This window comes from Excalfactoria chinensis, chromosome 1 (assembly GCF_039878825.1).
Source record: "Excalfactoria chinensis isolate bCotChi1 chromosome 1, bCotChi1.hap2, whole genome shotgun sequence".
NCBI classification, from domain to species: domain Eukaryota; kingdom Metazoa; phylum Chordata; class Aves; order Galliformes; family Phasianidae; genus Excalfactoria; species Excalfactoria chinensis.
Genome location: NC_092825.1, coordinates 157,411,727 through 157,436,302, shown reverse-complemented (window position 1 = coordinate 157,436,302; position 24,576 = coordinate 157,411,727). Strand labels below are relative to the sequence as shown.

The 24,576-nt window shown below is 36.7% G+C and overlaps 1 protein-coding gene across 11 annotated transcripts in view; it reads right to left on the bottom strand.

The window, feature by feature from the left end:
* LRCH1 (leucine rich repeats and calponin homology domain containing 1) overlaps window positions 1-24,576 on the bottom strand; it is a 113,306-nt gene that overhangs the window by 28,779 nt on the left and 59,951 nt on the right. For 5 of the 11 annotated variants that reach the window (XR_011905978.1, XR_011905976.1, XM_072359309.1 and 2 more), the window contains exons 4-16: window positions 22,474-22,579; window positions 21,801-21,937; window positions 19,384-19,511; window positions 15,636-15,720; window positions 14,326-14,431; window positions 12,840-12,949; window positions 10,653-10,720; window positions 9,600-9,686; window positions 7,521-7,610; window positions 7,374-7,410; window positions 5,285-5,398; window positions 4,645-4,692; window positions 3,844-3,916 (exon numbers count right to left, since the gene is read on the bottom strand). Coding sequence is in view for 6 of the 11 variants with exons in the window: in XM_072359309.1 (XP_072215410.1) it covers window positions 3,844-3,916; window positions 4,645-4,692; window positions 5,285-5,398; window positions 7,374-7,410; window positions 7,521-7,610; window positions 9,600-9,686; window positions 10,653-10,720; window positions 12,840-12,949; window positions 14,326-14,431; window positions 15,636-15,720; window positions 19,384-19,511; window positions 21,801-21,937; window positions 22,474-22,579 (1,189 nt within the window). In the remaining 5 variants the exon portion in view is untranslated. The remainder of the gene's footprint in view (window positions 1-3,843; window positions 3,917-4,644; window positions 4,693-5,284; window positions 5,399-7,373; window positions 7,411-7,520; window positions 7,611-9,599; window positions 9,687-10,652; window positions 10,721-12,839; window positions 12,950-14,325; window positions 14,432-15,635; window positions 15,721-19,383; window positions 19,512-21,800; window positions 21,938-22,473; window positions 22,580-24,576) is intronic. The other 6 variants (XR_011905977.1, XM_072359335.1, XM_072359366.1 and 3 more) reach the window with 2 other exon arrangements.

Genomic DNA, 24,576 nt, shown 5'->3' with positions numbered 1-24,576 from the left:
TGGTATCCTTAAAATATCTCATTGGTATCCTTAAAATATCTCATCCTTGTTTAGCTTCTGCACGTCATTCATCCTTTAAAAGCTTTCCACCGGGTTGCTACCTTTGATCACATAATTTAAATCTCAGCTTCCTTAACCTTCACAAAGACGTCACTCCTTAAAGAGGTTTTCCTGTATCTGATCCCAGTTCTCTACCATTTCTGCCACCAAAAATGAGTTCTTTCCTCACTTCTTGGTTTTCTATGTATGTACTTCCATGTTTCATCTACTTAACTGCACTCACAAGTCACATCCATTCTCCTCAAGCTAAACTAGAGACTACATATTACCTCTGCTCTGAATGCTAAACATCAAGCCTGACTACATAGAATCAAAAAACTACAAAAACCAGTAACAGAAGTCTAAGGTAAAGCCCAGTTCTCAATTTGTATCATTCCAAATTAGTAGTAGAGAGTTTAATGGCATAATTTCTCCTCTCAAAATTCTGGAATCTGTATTAACAAGATGAGAATTCAGACAACATTGTGTAAAACTTCACCTTAGACTTTCCTCCACATCTACCTGTTCAAGAGTTCTCTCACTTCAGATAAACACTTTTTGAAAGTCTCTTTATTGCTTCTGACTACAGAGACAACGGGTCAGCCAAACCTGAATAAACACAGCACCACTCAAACTCCAAGCAGAATTCAACATGAGGTAACAGAACACTGATTTATGGAGAATAATAAGCAGTCGTTAATTATACTGGCAACTAGGATTCACATGATTTTTCCAAAGTACACAGATCATGTAGAAAGATGTTTATATCTCATTTCAATGATTACAGAGAGAACTTTGCGAAACTCAGGTTTCTACAATTGGTATCACTTGATATTTTAATTCATTCATTAATCAAGCGCAGAAGATTTAAGCTTAGTAGCTATTCTGAGTGACCCCATTTCAGAGAAAAAGCACATCCCTGGAACAAAACTGTGGTTCTAACTGAACTTATACTTATTCATTCCTTTCAAGAATGAATACAAACTTGAGAAACCCATTCACTATAAAATATTTATAAGGATAAAATGATTTGATTATTTTTTTTTAAGATCTTATTATTTCCCGTGTAAACAACTGATCCTTAAAATAAATCAAGCACTATTATACCTTTCAAAACATTTTCTTTGGATACCGAGCCAGCCATCAGACATGAATTTTCCCAATATTTTGCCTAGCTTTAAAATGAAAGATATTCAGTCCTGAAAACATACAAGAATGTACTAATATAGCATATAATAACACAGAAGCTTAAGCTTCTGGTTTATCTTCTAGAAGCACTGTGTGTGATTCTATTCTTCTTTGAAGCATTACCTGAAGTCTAGAACATTTTACTTCCAGATTTGGAAGGGACATAAGTCATTACGAATCACAGAGGGAAACAAGATCAAATAGAAAGCAACATTCATTAAAAATAGATGAAAACAAACTGAAAATAAGCTCTTCAATTTCAGAAAGGTATCTTTGCGTACATTTTCATGGAAAAATTGTTTCCAATGAGCTCTACTAAATTTTCCCCTAAGGTAATGAAGAACTTGAATGGAAAAGCTATTAAAATAAACTGTACACTAAGCTGAAAAACTTTTCTGGATCAGAGAACTGCTGGACCTCTGGACCAGTTAGCTCAGCTTTGGGGCATTAAAGCAGCATGCAATTAAGAAGAGCAAATTAAGACTGTGAGAGAATGGCTCAAACTCACACAAGACTAGTACAAAAAGCTGCAAAAGAAAGACAGTGAAGGAACTAGTTGTGGCAAACTAGCAGGAAAAATGTACAGGATTCACAAATATGCCAGTATCTTGAGCAACAAACTACTTCCATCTGTACCTTTTTGCTTTGGTGCTGACAAAACAAATTTAAATACTATTTCTACTCCAACTACAGAGCAATAAGATGGGAAGCAATAATATGCAGTATCCCTACCCCATTACAAGGTTTTATTTTGCCATATTGCTTTACATAACTAATATACTGCTGTTCTATATGATGTTGGACTTCAAATTTTACTATTATCAAATTCAACTGCCTTACCACAGTATAAATCTAAGGCAACATCACTGAAACTGCACGCAATGAGGTAAAAGACTGCAGAAATGGCTCTCAGTTGGTGACTCTGTAGTGTATGATAATGGAAAGGAAAACAAATTTAGATGAATGGGTTTTCTATATCCCACAGCTGTGACCAAACAACAATATAGTATTGACATCGTCAGCGATTCAAATATATATATATATTTGTATTGGTACAAAGCAGCAAAACAGCACATTATAATCAACTGACGTTAAAATTCAATGAGGTTACACTGTTTCAATATACATGGAAGAACTGGAGGAGCTGTGCAGTTCTGAGTCTCCCATCACAAGCCTTGTAGGAATGCTGCAGGAGACTGCAATCCCCACAGTCCCACAGTCCAGTCCTCCTGGGATCTCTCTAAGGAAGATTAACTACGCTATTTTTGGAAAGTATATTTTTCCCCTTATGTATTACAGTCATTAGACATAGAATGTCCTGAGACAAAAGATAAGCCAAGACTAGGAAATGTGTTAAATTAACCTGAATACAAAGTCACAGTCTTGCATTCTTCTCCTACAGTACTGCTTCCAGTCTCTGGCAGAAGAGTTCACTTGCAGTTCAGCAGAGCACAGGCTACCTACTATGAAAGCCTATATTCTGATATTGCCTTGCATGTCTCTCTCCTAACAGTTGCCACTGGACTGAACAATATTACTCAATTTATGTCTTCTCAAGTCCTGAATGGTCTCATTTGCTGATCATTTAATCCATACTTTGTACGTTAAGAAATAATTCCCCTTCTAAAGCATCAGGATCAAAAAGGAATAGACTCAGAGTTTAGCACACGAACTATGAAATTCAGATGAACAGATCTGCCAAACTTTTATATCCTAACAATGCAGGAAATGTATAATGTTTTCTTCACTAAGCAAGGTTGGTTCTTTGCTTCGAAAACCTTCTAAAAAACAAATCTATGGGTACAGTTTCTTAAAATACATTCAAATATGAAACTGCTGCCATTATTGCCAAGATATATTGCTATGGAAGCGACAAGCTTGTAGTGGTTTACCAGCATTTGACTAGAAGCATTTGTGGTGAATGTGAGAAAACAGAATTACAGCCACCAAATGCTGAAGCATAGTTAAAATATTAAGGTCATTCTTTAGAGTTGACATGACTGAACAGCACTGATGATCAATACTGACCACATTAGCACAGAGAAGCACAGTTTACCCATAGCTTGTCCTGCTCTTAAAGGAAGCCCTCAAATACATTAACAGTTTATTTTGTTGACTCCCAGCTACTTTTTTCAACTCCCCTCCAATTAAGTACTGCATGTTAATGATTGTAATACAGATTTGGTACACTGCCAATTTGTTAAGCTCAGTTGCTGGCTGAAGAAAACATCTCATCTTCCTCTAACCACTACTTACACGATGCATAAGCATCTTCTAAACAAGCCTGATTATTCACATAATATTTTACCAACATATATTATCATCCTACATACACATATGTGTATTAAATGTGTATTTGTATGTGCTTATTTTTAAGTGTGTGTGTATAATTTATAAAGCACCTGATTTATCAGTTAGGGGTAAAAACATATATGCATTAAACAGAGTTATAAATTTGATCTCAAGTCAAACTTATAGACTTACTGTTCTACTCTTCAGAATACAGAAAGTGTTTCATCATTGAAAAGATGTAAGAAAAAATAAAAATATAAATATCTATTAGTAGCACAGATGTGAAAAAGTAGAAAAACTGGTTGATTTTCTTTCCCACATTACCTGATCGTGGCTTCAGGCCAAAAGGGATTGTGCTGTTTGCAGTAGGAGACAGCGTTGGATTTTTATCTTTGTTCTGTATAATTTAAGAACATAAATTCAAATGAGTACAATGTCCAGAATTATCACAGCACAACTGACTGGATAAAATACAAAACAATACTGCATGCTACAACTATTTCACCACAATCTGATCACACAGCCTTGAATCTGTAACAGTCTCCCAGTTGAATCCAATACTACTCATTTACTCACTCATTTATTGGAAAAGAAGCTGAAGCTTCTGACTAAAGTCTGCAGTATATTGACCCTGGCTATAAATAAGGTGTGATTGTTTCTCAGTTTTCTCCCACAAAACCATTTGTTTCCATTCAACATACACTTTTGTGGCACAGTGCATTTAGAAGAACAAGTTTAGATGTGTTTCTTTCACTGAATCAGAACTACCATTTTGCTTAGCTGTTTTCCCTGCAACATTGAATTCTGCCTAAAAGGCAGAAAGGTGGAAATTAATCATAGAACTCACAGTAAAACCATGATGGTTATACAATGATAACAAAGAAAAAATCTTACAACCAAACTCCAGAAAACAAATCAAATCCAATTTAAAAAAACAATTAATGAGAATGGAAACTATGGGAGTACCGTCACAAAAAACTGGGTGCTCATGAGTTTGTGAGCTGCTCATATACAGTGTAAAGTAGAGGAGGAAACACTGGTTTTGTACATAAAATAAGAAGATTCCATAAAGAGCCTACTGACCATCCCCATACTGCAGACAAACAATGTGCACTACCATCTTACCTCAGTGTGAGAGGGTTGGCCACTTGTATTCCAAACAATTATGTCATTCTGCATGATTGGGCAGAAAGAAAAGATCTTTTCAGCAAATGCACTGGTCATACAGAGTTATAGAGTATTCTAATCACAACAGCCAGATACTCGTTAATATTTAATACCTTTCATATTTACAACATTTTTCAGCATTGTGCTGGTTTGTTTTTTTTACCAAAACAATTTTCATGATTGATATATACTTTGATGCTAGGCTAACTGAAATGTCATTTAAAAATCTAACTGTAATTTAACTGATATCAAGAGTTAATAGGGGAGTAAAGCTTTTAAATACAGGTTTGAAGAGGGAAGAGCTGGGCTATCTGGATTAAGGGAGAAATCTGGCTGTTTATTATATCGAAGATCCGACTCTGATAATACTTATCTTTGACAATAATGTTTATTAAAAGAAAATGTGTTATTCTCAGCCTTTTTCCTGATAGGTTTTACTTAACATCCCATTTACATTTAGGAAAAGGAAAAACAAAAACAAACAAAAAAAATCCCACCACCAAGAATCCTAAAGTGCTTAAGCTTCCCTACCAGTGAATAGAAGACAGTGACTCATTCCAAATGTTTCCATATTTATTGTATCTTGACACCTACGTACCTGATTCAATGACCATTTTTCACCCTGTTCACATGTTCTCATTTCATTCTTGGCTTTCTCCATAATTAATTCCCTCCTCCTCTGAAATTCTAGTTCCTCTTCAGCATTTTCTTTCTGCAAGATATAATGCTCTTTAGATTGTGAATCACTGGGAATAGAATTGTATCCTTTTTTACATAACATTAATTCATCAGAACTATTTCTGACAAATACTGTGATGAAAAGGAAACTAAAAAGTAAGCAGACACTACATAAGTACAGTTCCAGTGCTAGAAGACCAGTTTTTATGCAAATCTAAATAAACTACTTGGAGGATATTAAAGGATTTAATAAACAAAGCTATTATGAGGTATACTCAACATGGACCCATAAAGGGGAAGTCCTGTCTTACTAATCCAATCTCCTTCCATAAGATCACTTTAGGCGAGCAAAGGGAAGACAGATGTAGTCTCCCTGTATTTCACTAAGGCTTTTGATACCACTCCTCACAGTGTGTCCTTCTGGACAAGTTTTCCAACCGTGAGATAAAGAGGTTCATGCTACGTTGGGCAATGAAATGTCTCAGAAGGTTGTAGTAAGTGGAGGACTAGAACTGGCTAGCAGAAAGTTACTAGTGGTGTTTCCAGGGCTCAATCCTTGGGCCATTCCTGTTCAAAGTTTTTACCAATGACCTGGATGCAGGAGTTGAATGCACCCTCACCAAGATGACCAGTGACGCTGTACCAAAAGGTGCTGTTGTCTCCCAAGACGAATATAAGGCCTTGCAGAGAGATTTAGATAGATCAGACCACTGGGCAATCATCAATGCCATGAAGTTCAACAAAGGTAAATGTCAGTCTCTGCACCTGGGACTGAGCAATGTTAGACACAGGTACAGACTGGAAGACGTATGTCTGGAAAACAGCCCTGCAGAAAGGATCTGGGACTGCTGGTGACAGCAGGCTCAGCATGAGCCAGCAGTGTGCCCTGGTAGCCAAGTGGGCTCTGTAGTATGGAAAAGATGCTAAAGTCCTTGAGAGCATTTAGAAGATGGTGCCAAAGCAGGTAAAGAACTAGAGGGCTTGTCCTACAAAAAGAAACTGAGGACAGGTGGTCCAGTCTGGAGAAAAGAGGGCCAAGGAGTGATCTCAATGCCCTGTGCAGTTCCCTGAGGAGAGGTAGTGGAGAAGGAGGTGCCAGGCTCTGCCCTTGTGAAACTATGGCAGGAAACTGTGGGAATGGCACAAAGCTGTGCCAGGGAGCTTCAGACTGGGTATTAGAAAAAAATTATTTACTGTGAGAGTCATCAAAAGCTAGAACTGGCTTCTGAAAGAGGCAGCTGATGTCCCACGCTTGGCCTCAGTCAAGAGACATTTGAACAATGCTTCATCCATATGCTTTAACTTTTGTTTAGCCTCAAAAAAGGCAGGTTGACCAGATGATATTTGCAGGTCCCTTCCAAGTGAACTATTGTATTCTACAAAGAATACTAATTCACCAGTCAAGGTACAGTTCAAATAACAAGCAATATATAACATACTATAAATTCCAAATCATACTTCATATAATCCCTCTGTAACTATGGTGACATCACATTAGGAAAAGAGTAATAATTCATTTACAAAACATTTTGGAGTTATCCTTAATGAATATTGTTTCTTATAGTAGAATAGGGATATTGGAAGAGTACAAGAATACACATAGCTGAGCTGCGAGCAGTAGCAATTGACTCTCATAGCCAACACAATACATGAAAAAGATGGCTGTACAGAAAGACGACTGCCTTTCTACAAACTGAGTGGAAAAAAAGGAAAAAAATAACATGCAAAAGTAACTGATAAACCCAGAAAATAAAGTGTTCACGTGTGTGTATATCTATGTCCATAAACACACAAACCTATTATATATATATAAATATATATAATCTCTCTCTATATGTATACACACACATACATGAACAACAATTGCATTAAAATTTTGAACAACTAGCTGTGTCCTCCACCCTACCACAGTTTTCCTGTACTTACTTGGTAGATTAAAACTGGATGAAATTATTGGCTCATTTCCTGTCTTACCCCTAAAAAACTTTGTAATACGTTCATAAACATACCTGACCAAGGGAGGACATCTCCATCTGCATTTGACTGCTATGTATAAAGAAACAAATGTGAATATGTAATTTATTTTGTAGAAACTTGAAGAATTGAACAAATACTTTTGTTTTGTTTTTTTTAAAAAAAAAGGTAGATAAACACACTTTACTGTAGATTCCTGAAATTCTAAAGCTGTTGCTGGTTCCATGGGATACAGATTCACATCACTGCTTTCTGAAATATCCATGCTTAATCTGTAAGGTTTGAAATAAAAACATTGCACTGGGATATAGCGTTGGTAATCATTATGTTCAGTATTCAGTTTCAAACAAACGGATACATAAAATAATTTTACTTGTGGTATCAACCTGCTCTATTTTATTTCTTATAAAAGTGTCGCCATCTTGGTCAAACCAATATTAACATCTGCAAAGTATCACTCTGAGCAATGACTTGTATCAAAACAAAGGGACCTGTTTACTACAAAGTCATGTCATCATATATAACACTGAAGACATCTACATTCAGCCTCTAGCATCCTGTGTTTTAACAAGATCCAAAACTCTGGTTAAATATCTAAATTTAATTTACAGTGCATGAAGATAAAGCAGACCAGCAACAAACTCCCCATAGCCAACAATTTGAAACAAAGCAAAGAATACAGGAAAGAGAGTGAAGGAAGTATCTGAAAATACGGGTAAAGATTGAGCCTGATATCCTTTTCCATTCCTGAACTGAATTGCTGTTAATATGCACAGAAGAAGTGCAGAACATTAAACTGTCTAGTCACTGTGGTCCTATTTCACAAGTTAAATAGTCATGTTTGTAAATGAAAATAACAGTAGTAGACATATTCTATATGGAGCTCTAATCAGTGTGTGCTAGGTATGCTTCAGCATCACCTACTGTTTCAGCCCATTGCTGCAAGCAACGATAAGGCATCCACAAGACAGAGAATGCAAAAATCAAGCTTCATTTGATACATACTAGGCACCCAGGAGTCTGTTAGCATAAAACAGACATTTGAATGGCCTGTTTAGCACTCGACAAAGCAAAAAGAAATACATGCATGCGATATTTGTAGTCATCTTTAAAAGCCATATTTCATATACTATTGTGCTATTGAAAGCACATCTGAACATGCATGGAGAAATGGAGATTGCATTTCATTGCCTTTTGAAATTTCCTAAGAAAAAAAAACTGTAGGAAATGTCAAGGCATTGTCTGACAAACAACAAAATAACAAATTTTATAAAGGCTAAGAGATTTTTTACTGTCACTTTCCTTCAAACCAGACAATTTTTCAATCTTATCTGCAACACTTCTCCTGAAAACTAATAAGTTTCAGATGAGATACAGAAGCAACAGAATTTTATCTCACAGAAACCACAGGACTGTTTCCAATTTAGATGATTTCTTTTTGTTAACTATTTAGTACTCAGTTCAAGAATTCAAGTATTCTCTACACGATTTAAAATAAAGCCAGATAATTCCTTCGCCAGAAAAACTAAAAAGAGTGAACTTCAGTCCTAAAAAGCAGAAAAATATGCTAAGTGAAAAAGGCAATATCAAAACAGACTTTTAAGCTACAGAACACTGTAGTCATAAAAAATGGCTACACGAACTGGCCAAGGAAGGAGAAACAAAGACTTTTTAGACTGGGGATGATAAGGAGGTGTCCATTCTTCAGAGAATAATAGCTCTAAAAAAGCTACATCATAAAAGCAAGGATGAAAAATTAGTTTCTTAGTTTTAAAATGAGCTTAATTTTTGAAAGGGATCACACAACGAAAAGCAATAGCAAGCACAGGGACAGATGCAACTGCAACAATCATCAGTTCTTTCAAGCAGGACAAGTTTAATTTTCTTTTATATATTTAATCTTTTGTTATTCTCAGACTCAGAGTAATTCCACCTGACCTCAGCCTCTTAAAAGACGTATATAAATTATACAGCCTTGCCTTCCATAGCCAGGAGAAATACCTTCACTAGTAGACTCTTCCTTTTTCTCTTTTTTACTTTAGAGGAAGACTACCAGAACTTCATCACTACCTCAAGTACCTTGTTTATGCATCCCAATAAGATGGAATGAAACAGAGACAGAAAACCTTCCCCAGTTCCAACACAGTGCCTCAAGTATTAACTAGAAGAGAAGTTTGTACAGACTAAAAGAGATATGACTACTCTACAGAAAACTCAACGAAAGTTATAAATACATAAGACACCTGCTATTTTATGCATACCTGTTGGGATCTTGTAATAAATCTACCGCTTCTCTTAGTTGTTCTATCATTGCTATATCAATAGTTTGTTCTTCTGACATATTTATTCTATAATAGAAAACAAAAGCATTCAAAAAAAAGAGGTAGAACAGCAACTATCAGGGGTTGTCTCTATTTCAATTTGTGAACTCTACCTTCTGACTAAGCATGCAGTTAATACAGTGGGAAGGTAAAAACAGTCTCTGTGCAAACAAGCAAGTGCTGAATTTATGTGAAGAGTGCCTTAAGAAAAAATCACCAGCACTCTGCCTCTAACAAAACTTCCCAAATGAATACACACTAACATAAACAAACGTGATGAACTAAGAAACTAAGATCTTTGCATATCCATTAAACAGACCGACTTCAAAAGCTGACTCCTACTAATCACATTCACCACACGTATTATTACAAAACGTGACGATTCTTTTGAACAGACCACAGCGTGCTTTCTTTTGCTTTTCAAGATTTGGTTTGTTTTTGGTTGCTTTCTTTTTAATTTATTAAAAAAAAAAAATAAAATCATCTGATATTTCTGCCAACTTTGGAAACACGCTTAATTTTTCCCTCTTTAGGACTCCACTGTTCTGAAGTGAGAACTTCACAGTGCACTATCATGCTAGATCTGTTTTATTTATGAACACTCATCGTTGACTGATGTTCCCTTACACTGCACTTGAGCTACTATCTATGAACCATTGACTGCTTCAGGGTTAAGTTTATGACAAAATAAGAAAAAAGATTTTGAAAAGGAATCCTGTGCATTAGATTTTACAGCTTATCAAAACACCCGATTTAAAAACCTGGGCTCTACATTGGTTAAAAAACGCCAAATTACAGCTTTATTAGCACATATACATCAGCTGTAAGCTAAGACCCACTTTCTTTAACATATAGCACACCACATTCACACACAGAAAGCTGCACTGCTGTATGCTTTTAAGTCTACAAAATTATTAACTGAGAAGAAAACACCAGTTTTGGTCATCTAACAAAATGATACAGTGAATTACTTACAGACAAAGAAATACTTACATTTCTTCTGTTTGCCATTGTGCGTCCTCTTCAATTCTCAGTAATTCATCACACTCTGCTGCTCTGCTCTGTAAGCAGACAAAGCGATATTAAGAACTGAACTTTGCAATTAAGCGAGTAGATAAGTTTTCCTTTCAGACTAAGCACTGACCTATTTTATTTAACAGTTTAGGGTGGCTAGTTGAAGCAATCCCACACTTCTGCTTCCCACTTTGCTCTATTCCCTTTTAAGATACTCATTACATGATCTTATTTTCAATGTCGAGATTTTATTGAGGTCAACAGCCCTTACTCTCCTTTAACTGTTAAAACAAAGTCAAGTAGCATGAGAATTCTTCATTCTATGTCCCAGATTTCATTTGTGCCTTTCTCGTGCACGCCAACAATGGTTCAATTCAGCACAACTCTAGCTCTCAGCTTATTTGCTCTCCTCCCACAAACAGCTACATTTACAGGACAAGGAAATTCCAAATATACAAACTAACAATTATGTATTTAATCTATAACTATTAATAGAATATAACCATAACTATTAATAGGATTCCTACTTGATAATTTTAACAGCTGTTTAAAAAAAAATAATAAATCAATCAAAGCAAATCTGACATGTTACAATTCAAATCAGTTGGCCTGATATTTATGATGCGATGTAGGAATAAATCACAGCTTCCACTGTCCTATTTGTAACTGTGAAATGCTATGTATTAGAAAATTAAAGTTCCTTATTTATGATTTCATTTACAACAGGAAAGAAACAGAAAAAAAGAGAAATTTTCTCTTTCTTGGATGAATTACTGAAGTAATTCAGCTGTCACTAAAGACAGCAGCTCTCTGAGTAGAAGTGTATTATACCAGCGGAGAATAAACAGCAGAGAACAAGCCTATCCTTTTTTTGTGTCATGGGCTTGGCACATCTGTCGCATCACCCTGTACCAATAAACACTATCCAATTCTGCCAGATGTGTCACTGAGGGGTATACCAGCTCCTTTAACATTCCCCAAGGATGACACAATTTCCAGTAACAATCTTTAGCAGAACAAATAAAGCCATTCTTCACATCGGTTTGGGTATTTTTTTTTTCAAGTTACTAACACAGAAACGAAGCATACAATTTTTCCCATAAGAATTGCACATTAAAAAAACTAGGAACTGTTCTAGAAGGCAAATCTCAGCCTCTGCCATATTTATATAGATACTACCTTACAGTATATATAGATACTTCTTCTGCACTGCCTCTGGTATTGATTTAACACATAGTTTTGTTAACCAGAAATTCAGTTTCAGAAGTCTCAAAATGAAGTAAATATAAACCAAAGAATACAACTGACCCAAATCTGCAAATGGAAAATGTCCAGGGTTCAAAATCCACTGGGAAAAATAAATAAATAAAAAAATAAATGATGCACTTATCTGTTCAAGTCATCAGCTACCGCTTTCAACTGCCATAATGCTAAGAAGATAACACAGAAAAATCCAAGAGCTTGCTCCAGCAATATCGTCATACTGCCATTCAATACAGTAACCTCTTTTACTGTACCACTGTCCACTACACATTATTTCATATAATACTACCTCATTACATGACAGAGGCTATTCCCAAGGGAATAGTATTTGCTAAGGAAAATCAAGATGACGAATGGACAAGAACAAGCAAATAACAAGCACACACAGACTATAACCTGTCAGCTTCAAATGTCTATACTTCTACCTTTGCCAAGAAAAGATGAAAGTATTCTAATCCCCTTCTATCTAGTTAATTCACCTCAAATGTGTACCAATGCGTTAACCTTTTTCCAGTAAGTTTTTAGAAAAGAAATCACTAAAGAACAAGCCAATGAAAGGTAACTCATTATGTGCTAAACGTTCAGTATAAATAATTCTTAGTCAGTGAAATTCTAGGCAATAAATCATTTGTCACCTTAAATGCTGCTGAGCTCAGATCTGTACTTGCAATAGAAATAATAAGCAACATGTATGTACTGAGTAAATAAAGTTTCCTGATAACTAACAGTATGCATGTCTTCAGAAACCACAGCAGGAGAAGGGTGTTTGTTTCTTTGTTATGTAAATGCTATGCCTCTGCTCTTTACACATTCAAATGTCTGCAGTTCCTCACTCCTGATTGCTCTGTACTTAGGAAAGCAGTTAAAATATTTTCCGCCACTAAGAACAGAACACAAACTTGCCTTAATATAGCTCATAAATTCTGTAGTAAGAGCATCTGATTCATCAAACCGGATTCCCGTTTCTCTTGATTTATCATTGACAAGCAAGTGAGATCCCTGATGGAATTCCACTAAAAACAACAATAAAAGAAGACAAAATTATTTCCAGATCAGCTGAAAATTTGTTACTCGTGAGAACACTATAATTATGAGCTAAAAACCAAACGAGTTCGAGTTGAAGTTCAAACCATATTAAAAAAGCCTCAAAAAAGTTCAGACTCTTGCATTCAAGGGAATTATGCCAATACACTGAGAAGTTTTAATAAATCAATATCCCTTGCTCAATACATAGATCAAAAACAGCACAACAAGCACTGATTGCATCAGTCATGTCTCAGCCACTGACTAGCAGTTTTTACGCAACTTAGAAGTTATGATGCTGTAACAAACACCCAAAACTCTCAGTCAGAATGACTCAGCCTTGCAAACAACACTAATCCACTGTTTAACTAGGTCTATATATATCTTTAATCCTCTTGCTTGAAACAGTTTGATCCCATAATTTTCTCTCTCATGTGGGGTGATAAACACTGTAGGATGCAAGTCTTACTATATGAGTTGCATATTACAACATTCTTATGAGAATCTCAACTGAAATTCATTTAATCAAGCATGAAACATTCATGAAATGCTGGTCTATTTATGTGTTTTCCAGTTCACTGACATTATCCTGCAATTTATCATTAGTATGTGCAGATCATAAGGAACCATCTTTTATCAGCACATAACATGAATGAAGGTGTAACCTCACTAAAATATAGGTATAACTACACACATAGTCACTCCACTTTTATACACTGCTAATTCAGAATCTGAGCTGGTTAAGTAAAGTTATTAGACATTGAGATTAATGACTTGGAAGGGAAGCGTGGTTTAAAATCATAGAATGATTTTGGTTGGAAGGGACCTTTAAGATCACCTAGCTCCAACCCCCCTGCTACAGGCAGGGACACCTCCCCCTAGATCAGACTGACTTTCACTTTTCTTCCTCTAGTGAGAAACAGAATTTAATAACCCTTGAGACAAGATGCAAGAAGTTGATTGAAACCATCACAGAAAACAACGATACTCAATTCAGTATAGTTTAAAACTGCTATAAGTAAGACATTTTTCTGTTTTAAATGACTGCATAAGCATACCTGAAAGCCTCTTGTATAAGAAGGCATTTACTACAAAGATATTAATTGTAAAACTTCTTAATGATTGATTATAATATCAGCAAGAAAAATCAACTTAAGCTGCTTATCCAGAATGAAATCAAACACCGAACATCCCAGTGAAAAACAGTGGTAATGATGATGGTTCAAAGTTAAAGTTCATGTTTTTAGACTGAAAGACTAATCAGTACTCGCTGTGCTCTGACACTTTCAGACTTCATTTACAGTCTTATACAGACTTATCAACAGAAATTTCCTGTTTTTAACTTCCATGGTTTTAATATTCCAACCTTTTCTTGAGTTACTATGGTGACCTGAATCTTCCTTTACAACCTGATCTTCTTCCACAATGTCTGACATTGGAACATTAAAGCTGATAGTATCTTCATCAGACGGCTAAGAATAAATCAGAGAAATAACAGTTTCACATTAAATCCAAGACTAACAAAAATGCACTCTTTCACTAACAAGCTATCAACTTCAGGAAGTGTAATAATGGAACAATAGTTTGTAAGCCTCTTTGAATGGAATGCACGTTCATACAGTGACGGAAAGACTTGCCCAAATAATTAGCAATGACTATGTTTATCTATGTTTCTGTATTTAACAGAGTATAACTGGATTCACTTTCTATGTGCTTTGGCAGCAATTGCAAATTCAGTATCTAAGCTTGATTCTTTCCAAACAAGTGTCAAAAGCAACAGACTTTTCCTCAAAGGAGGAGAAAATCATATAAATATAAAAACTGCAATAATTTTCATGTTTTTAAGTAGGAGGAGGCCTGTTTTTTATACTCAAGGCAGACCACAAATCCTTTTAGTTATACATTTTAGGCAGATCATCACTGAAATTCAAATTAATTATTTCTAATTAGCAACTCCAACTGCTCACTTGACTACCTAAGAAAAGACTTTCCAGGAATTAGTGCTCTGTTCAGCTGAGTAGAGCCTCAGAAAGAAATTCTAGGAAACGTGTAGCTGTAACTGCTCAGTACAACACACTGCTCTCAGGAAGTCAACCTTTTTCTTTGCCCAGTCACACAGAAAAACCTCAAGAAAAATTCTGAAGGCTTATTTCCAGCATTGCCTAACTACCACAGTGTGGAAACACACAGCAGGGATGCATATGAAGATCTGCAAAGATTCTGAAGCTCCTGCTCTCCGGTAAGCTACCATAACCACAACACCACAGAACATATCGTGACTGAGCAAACTCCATCTCCCACATGAGAAATTCAGAAGTCAGAGAGGAAACTACTAAGAAGAAGCCAGATGTATAGCATTTATATAGCATTTTTTTGTTTGGAAAGAGTAGACAGCATTCTGGTTTGGACACTATTTTCTAGATTATTACTTAAAACTGGCCAGAAATTGTACTGAATTTTCTCTGTTGCTGTTAGCAATTTGTGATCAAGTATCTCACTGCTATCCCCCAAAAACGCAGATACAAAACTAGAAAAAAAAATCCCAGTCTTCTTTTATCTTTGTTTTAAACTTCTGTAAGTGAGAAACTCATGCCGTGGACGTGGTTGCAGTTTTCACAGCTAAAAATGTAGCTATACATTTTAAGAAATAAGAGTATGGAGGAAGGGGCAGCTTACCTCTGTTGCTGACAAACGCTTATCACCATTGTCACTACCAACACCTGAATCTGAGTCCTTTTTACTTGGGTAGAGGTCATCGATGCTAGATGTGAACAGAAAACAACAGAAAGCTATCAGAGCATGTACAGTTAGAATTCCACCCCATTTTCACTTACTGAAAAATTCCAACAATTATTAATGTCAGTGAAGAAATCGTAGAATCCTCAGAGTTGGAAGGGACCCCTGAAGGACATCCAGACCTGTTCTCCTACAGTGAAGAGGAACACCACCACGAGATTAGTTTGCCCAGGGCTTGATCCAGCCTCACACTGAAATTCTCCAGGGACAGGACATCAATCACATCACTGGGCAACCTGTTCCGGTGACTCCCCCACCCACACAGTAAAAGATTTTTCCTTACAGCCAACCTAATTCTGTCCTCTTTAAGCTTGAAGCCATTTCCATTTCCATCACCTGTAGCTTTCCTGTAGCTTCCCTTTAGATACTGAAAGGCAGCTCTCAGGTCACCTCAGATCTTTCTCATCTTGAGGTTGAACAGCCCCAGCTCTCAGACAGTCATCGTAGGAGAGGTTTGATGATTATGGTGGCCCTCCTCTAGACATGTTCCAGCAGGTCCATGTCTCTCCTGTGCTGAGGACTCCACATTTGGAAGCAATATTCCATTATGAAGCTTCACCAACACAGAGCAGAGGGGCAGGATCACCTCCCTCAGCCTGCTGGCCACATTGCTTTGAATGCAGCACAGGACACAATTGGCCTTCTGGGGTGTGAGAGCACATTGCTGGCTCATGTTCGGCTTCCCATCTACCAGTACATCAGGTCTTTTTTGGCAGGGCTGCACTCAATCCCTTCCCTAGTTTGTATTGGTAGCATCGGATGCCTTGAGCCAGGTGCAAGATTTTGCAATTGAATTTGTTGAACCTCACGAGATTCACCCAGGCCCACTGCTCAAGCCTCTCCAGGTCCATCTGGATGACATCTTGTCCCTCTGGTGTGTTGACTGCATCACACAGCTTGGTGTCATCTGCAAACTTGCTGAAGGCGCACTCAGCCCCACTGCCAATATCACTGATTAAGACATTAGAGACTGATCCCAGCACTGACTCCTGTAGGACACTACCCATCACTGATCTCCATCCAGACATTCAGCCACTGACCGCCACTCTCTGGACTTGATCCTGCTGCCAGTTCTTTGTCCATCAAACAGTCCACCCATCCAATCCATATATTTCCAATTAGGAGGGCTGAATGTTGTCAAGTGCCACGTCAAAGGCCTTACTGAAGTCGAGATAGATGATATCAGTGGCTTCACCCTTGTCCACTGACACAGTGACACCATCGTAAAAAGCATGTAGGTTGGTCAAGCAGCATTTACCCTTGGTAAAGCCATGCTGGTTCTCTGGTATCACTTCACTGCATTTCATGTGCCTTAGCACAGCTTCCAGGAGGATCTCCTCCATGATCTTTCCTGACAGAGGTGAGACTGGCAGGTCAATAGCTCCCAGAGTCATCCTTTTTCCCTTCTCAAAAATGAACGTGATGTTGCCTTTTTTCTAGTGGCCACCAGGGACTCTGCCTGATTGCCACGACTTTTCAAATATCATTGGGAGTGGCTTGGCAACTACATCTGCTAATTCACTCAGAACTCTAGAATGCATTTCATCAGGACCCATAAACTAGCTCAGTACAAATACAAACCACACATCTCCAGCCTGCTAGTAGTAAAGTAAGATGATGGAATGATTGTTTGCTTAATCCTGAAAAGGATTAACAACAACAACAGAATAATCCATCCTAAAGGCTGTTGCTTTTGTCTGCAATGGACAAAAATATTAAGCTATTAGCCAAGTAGCACAGGATTCTGACTGATGTAATTAATCCATGTCACAGAAAAACTAAACTAGCTGAACTCAAACTGGAATCAACTAATTTAAAAGTAACCATCCTGGAGTCAACTAATTTAAAAGTAACCACTGATCCATTAAAAACGAACTGTTAACTCCCTGGAGCTTGGAGTAATTATTAACATAGAAACCTCCTTTTGAGGCTTTAAAATAGATTATGAAATTTAATATTTTCAGAAAATGGTTACAATAGTTGCAACTGCCATCTCTTCAGGCTAATCGCCTAATATGACCTCTGCTCATTTTAAAGTACACCAGCAGATGCAGTACGCTCATCAGTTAACTATATGTTTTCCTTTACTTCCTTTTCATTTGCAGTTCTGAGAGCTGTAAACCTAAATTCAGACTAACACAGCAATTTTGAAAAGTACTTTAACATAAACAAGGTAACTGATTCAGCTTAATCTCCAATTATCTGTTATCAGTAAACTCAAAAGATTGGAGACATTCAGTAGCCATCTGGATGTGAACCTCAGCAACCTCTTCTTGCTTGGGGCAGGGTGGGCAGGCAGATACGGGGGGAAGGGTGAGGTGTTAGACTACTTGAATCTATGGTATTCTGTGACTTTTGTTAGTGCTGTGGAAATCTTAACCACACTGTGTTTTTCCTTCTGATGTTTGAAATAATTCTCTAAAGCTAAGCGTCGTATTTTCCAACTGAACAAGACATACACAAGTTCAAGTAATTAACTGAATAAAATATATCATAAGAAAGATAAAGGTTAAATGGTAAGAATACATCCTCAAGCATCTGTTTTAGTGCTTACTCTGTGATAGAACATTGGACTGCTACTTATCAGCTGGTATCCTCTCTGTACTAGCCCTTTACCAGATGACTGGCAGGGAGTCTCCAAAACAGCTTTATTCTTTTCCTCAGAGTGTTAGCAGCAACATCTCTCTATTTCCATCAACATTTAGTTTTTACTGGGCATCCCCATACTTTTTCCATGATTGTTTAATATAAACTTCTCACACTGGCAAAGAAAGAGCTGGCTACTGATTGATTTCCAATTAGCTACAAAGATTCCCATAAAAACGATCTCTTTCCCTATCTATAATTGATCTAAGAAATTAAAGACATTGTCTTTCATTTTGCCAAATAAATTAATAATAAAATTTAATTTCAGATCAAAAGAATATTAACACCCACTCAATTCTCTTTGCTAGATGAATTATATTAGATGTTCAGATGAATTTATTTACCCAGAAGTGAGTGAGGCACTGGCACAGCTGCCCAGAGAAGCTTTGGGTGCCTCATCCCTGGAGGCCTTCAAGGCCAGGCTGGATGGGGCTCTGGGCAGCCTGAGCTGCTGGGTGGTAACTCTACTCACTGTAGGAGGGCTGGGGTTGGAATTTGATGGCTCTTAAGATCCCTTCTAACTCAAAACATTCTGTGATTCTATGAAGAGAAAAAGCCTAACAGAATAATAAAAGTCTGATAACACATATACCACAAAATGAAGCAAGAAGAAAATTTCTTTTTAGTATGTCAATAGGTTTACAGCGAAGTTCCAACACTATCCTCTTAATTACTTTCAACATATTCCAGTAGTATACTCGTAGGAGGTTAAATTTAAGCAAAGGCTTACTTCCAAGCTCTTTTCTCAAGTGCTGCTGACTTTAATCAGAATTAATTGTTAAAAGTACTTCATTTTATTTTAAATCCTTATAAGGATTTCACAAGAATAAAATAAAGCAAAAGAAAGTTCTGCTTGGAAAGGAACCGTCTAAATGAAACCTAAACAACAAAAACTGCAGAAGCTAAAGATAAAACCATTTTTCACTTTGTTCCAAGACCATAAATATTACATGCGAAAAGAAAGTTTGATCTTTATTCGTACCTTTCTTCCACAGGTTGCGGCAAATGTGGCTGTTCTATGGCATTAAGATACAGTGAGTCTGCTGTTTTAATCTGGCAGGCCTGTACAGTCAGATATTTGAATATATGCACCTTTCCCTTTGTACAAATCTGTTGGGAAAAAAAGATAGGTTTATATGTAGAAAAAAGCAATGTATTCAAAAATTTGCTTAGTGAAAAACTACTTGAAAACCAACTCATAGGGTCACAATAATTTAAAGGAAAACAGATTTTATTTTTAAAGAAATGATTAAGAACAACTTCAGTAAGTGAATCAATTGAGTGTACCAGTATGGATCCTCTACGAGAGAAAACAGCAAAAGAATGTATTTTATTTTGCAAAATCCAAACTCTCTCGTAAAGGATTATGATTAATAAAAAATATTTAGGCCTATTACCAACTGTAAACTAAGTAATTATTTTACAAAATTAGTCAATAGTAACATTTAATTAACCAACATGTTCTTTACATATTGCCATACTGGTTTTATGGTGTTCAGGCATCTTTATGATGCATTTCACTTGCCTTTACATTCTTTTTTTTGACTGTACTCTTTAACTCACATGCTTGATGGGTGACGAGAAGAAATGGCCTCAAGCTGTGCCAGGCTAAGTTTAGGTTGGATATCAGGAAAAACTCCTGTACAGAAAGGGTTGTTAAGTACTGGAATAGGCTCCCAGAGAGGTGGTTGAGTGACCATCCCTGGATGTGCTTAAAAACTGTTTGGATGTGGTGCTCAGGGATATGATTTAGTGGAGAGCTGTTACTTAGGGTAGTATGGTGAAGTTGTGGTTGGACTTGATGATCCTTAAGGTCTTTTCCAACCTGAGCAATTCTATGTTCTAAGCTTAGTAACTGCATTACCATGAATAGATAAAGAAAGAAGTTTCTCTAATGTAATAAAAACTCTCAAATACTTCAACAGCTGCTGAACTAAAACAAGTGTACTCAATAAACTTTGAATCTAGGGTCCAGTAAGTCAACAAAGTTGTCCTTAAGCAGCAAACAGAAGTTCCATTTGTTATCATTTCTCAGTGAGGTCTACATTCATAATGGGATCTTAATTTCCTTACACTGTAAATTTATTGTCATATATAGAGTAAAAAGAAAAAAAATTAGTCATGTATTTTCTACGCTGACAGGATATGTATATATTATATACAGTAAACAATAGCAAAAAAACTTCCTAGAAACTGGCTTTTATTAACCCAGAACCCTGAGTTGGAAAACCATGACTAGGGAAACAAAATCCAGGCAGCTCTGAACATGTGAAGGATTTGTTGCTCCAGATGGTCTTCAGGGCCCAATGAAATTTGTCCTCCTCCAAGGACAAAGAGGCCTCCCAGAGAAATCTTGATAAATCTGGCTGAGCAATCACCAACCACATGAAATTTAACAGGAGCAACTCTATATCTAGGACAGGGCAGTTCTGCATATGTATACAGAGTGGGCAACAAAAGGTTGGAGAGCAGTTCCACAGAAAGGGATCTTGGGGTTCTCGTTGTTGGAAACCAGAGACAGCAGTATGCACTGGCAATCAAAAGAGCCAACCATGTCATGGACTGCTAGGCAGGTAATGGAAGGGACTGTACCATGTTCTGTTTTGGTGAAGCCTCACCTCAAGTCCTGTGTACAATTTAAGGCACAACATAAGAAGAACACAAAACTATTAGAAAGTGCCCAGAGGAGGGCTATGAAGACGGTGAAGGGTTTAGAGGGGAAGACCTATGAGAAGCTGATGAAGTCCTATGGTTTGTTCAGCGTAGAGAAGAGGGGCCTCATGGAAGCCTACAGCTTCCTCACAAGGGGAAGGGACAAGCAGTAGCTTATCTCTTTGGCGACAGGGACCCACGGGAAATGCATGGAGCTGCATCAGAGGATGCTCATGCTGGTTATCAGGGAAAGGTTCTTCACTAGAGGGTGGGTTGGGCATTGGAACAGACCTCCCAGGGCAGAGGGCATGATCCCAACCTGTCAGAGTTCAAGTACTGTTTGTAAATGCTCTCAGACATAAGGTTTGAATTTTGTGTGGTCCTTCATGGAGACAGTAGTTAGACCTTGTGGATGCCTTCCAACCTGTGATACTCTCATTCCATGATGTATCCGGGAAGTTTCCCAACAACTTCTTTTTTTCAAAATTATACACACTTAAAGTTTCAGATGGAAATAGGAACAACAAAATGAACAGGCAGCTAACAACAGACATCTTCTAAAATAGCATTGGTTCAAGTACTGTACAGACACAGAATATAGGACACTTTGTCTTGTTTATATATCCACAACTAATGTCTGTCATTACTTGAGTTCAGACACCTGCCATTGCAGAAGATGACATTTTACAGACAAAGTTCTCAACCACCCAATGTCAAGGCACAATTTAAATGACAGATTTTACTTACTTGTGCTGGTGGAGATTGCAAAGGATTGTTCTCAAGCAGTAGTACTTGTAACTGCGTCATCTTTCTAAAACAAATGGGAATCACAAGCACCTTATTGCAGGAAAAGTCGAACTTCACCAAGGGAAGCTGTACTAGTTCTAAAAGCAACAGAAAAGACAAAAGGTATTCTATCTGTACTGACTTTTGGTCATAAAATAATATTCCTAAATAATCGTTTTTCTTTGTGTCATCAGAAAAGAAAAAGAAGGACTATTATTTCTTACATAATAAAATATAGGACATAATATTGTCTCTCCTTTCTCCCCCCTAACCCTAACCCTCCCCCCTTTCTAAAAAATACAAATCCTGACAGGAATTTTTTGTTTTCCTGTATAGAATAAAGGAAAAGATTGATAATGATACACGAGTGACAATAGATTTTAAAATACTTTGAAGCAGCTGACATCTGCATTCACAGGTAAGCATCAGTGAAGCTTAAGATACCTAGAATCATACAGAAAATTAATTAAAAACTTTAACATTATTGTCTCCAGTCACACAGTGACCTCAGATGGAAAACATTCCAACACAAGGTAGTTATTTCTTATTATTACTTACTCACATGACTAAAGAAGACTTTCAAAGTACCAAAAAATCCTAATGCCTTTATTATAAATCTTTTCATAACTCATACCTTGGGGTAAAACTTCGAGGTAATTTCTTCTGACATTCAGTTCTTTTAAAGATTTCAGCAGCCCTATCTGTTGTGGCAAAGTTGTGATTTCATTGCAGCTGACATCCTACAGCAAAAGAAACAGAAATAATGAACCTCTGTCTCCAAAGTGAGAAATTGTAGCTAATATGTTATTACCAGTGTAACATGTCATTAAACTGAAAACACACAACTATCTGCAGTCTGCCTTCAGTGGGCAAAAAGAGATATGTGAGAAAATATTTACATATTATTCACAACACAGAGCACATATTTATTTACTTTTGAAAATGTTGTAAATCTGTGCAAACATTCAGAACAGTTTAAGATGTTCTACATCTTTTTGCTCACATGAGTATTTCAGCAACACGATTATATAAACTGAAATGTGTTTGGATGATGTATAAAACTGTCACTGTGTGAATCTGAGTTTTAAAAAGATTCTTCTAGAGAAAATATTTAAGCAAAATCTAAAAATAAATAGAAAACAGTAATATCCTTCTGTAATAATGCTCAGAAAAGGCGTGTATTTGATAGTAGGCCACACTAAAATAGGGCAGGACTTGCTTGTTATTACAAGTTATTTAACACATTAATGTAACTGCTCATTCTTAGAGATGTCTCTTTTAGACAGGTTCTAAACAGGTCTGATTTTGATGGCTAAATTCACCTGGTTTAAGAGTCTTGGAACCTATGTTCATTTTAGCATTTCCAAAGGAATACTTGCTGTAAAGTTGAGCTAAGCTTTGAATGTTGCTAAACAAGTGAGCATTATTTTAAGGAATCATTTCCTATACACTAGCATTACTGTGAAGTATGATATTTTTGTGATATTATCACTATTGAGTTATCACAACTGCCATTAATTCATTCTAAAAAAATAAAAATCAACTTATTGGATTAAGTCAGCCTAAAACAAGATAGTTATCACATATTAGCTATCACTTTTACTGCCAAACTGTCTAAACTCAGTATGAAACCAGAAGGGCATTGAAACCTGTGGTTAAATGCCAAGTAATCTGTCAGTTTCAGTCACATTACTTTCTGAATAGAAATTAGAAAAAGCCCTCCATCCTACAAGAGCCAAGTGGGGTAATGCCAAATTTTCTCAAAGAGTTTAAGGGTAAAATCCTTAAATATCCCTTTCAGAGGGGATATTTATTGACTGCATCAGACAATGGCTTTACATTGCACACGGGAACTCTTCAATGACAGAATTCCTAAAAGTCATTTTTATCAGAGATGTTTCTTTCCATAATTTCACTGTTGCCAAAACTTCCTTCCCTTGTCAAAACAGAGTTAGGAAATTTCAGCTTTTACACAAGGAAATTAAAAACACCAGTTAATGAGTGTCTCTTTCACTCTAACTACGGTGCTGTTAATTGCAATGTTCCCAAATCATTTATTTTTAAAGCTTTGCTGTCCTATTTTCAATTTACAAACTTTAAATGAGTTTATAATTAGATACTCATTTTTAGAGCAAAAAAGAAAATGAAATTGCAAGTCACCTTGTGGTAGAGGAACTCTAGATCAAGTACACCTACACGTACATCAGAATGAGTCAAGGAAAGAGTTTTAAAGGAAGTGCAAATGGAATGTCTGGCATTGCGTAGCCTCAAAACATTCACAAAAAGACTAATCTCTTATGACAGCATGTCAGTATTCACCTGAGCTCTACAGACAGTCGTATCCTACTAATCCAACTTTAGATTCTACTTTTTTTCTTTTTTAATACTATGCATAAATAGAGAGACCTATTATATTATTTCCAGTTATACTACTATACTTCATGTGTCTATACGTGACAGTATTTATCTTAAACTTTCCAATTGCTTCAATAGTGTTACTTTCGTTATTGCCAAACTCAAATGCCCATGTTTTTCAAACCAATTACACTTTGGAGAAATGTGAACATTAGCGGTTTGGAACTTCACTTGGTGGGCATCCACAGACAGTTGAAATCAAGTCCAAACTACTCAGGTTACAGGGCTAGTCTTTGCTGAAGGTCAGACTTCTTGCATTAGCATCATTATGTCCTCATTGGTTGTTTCCTGGCATGACAATATGGATAATTTCTCACAATTA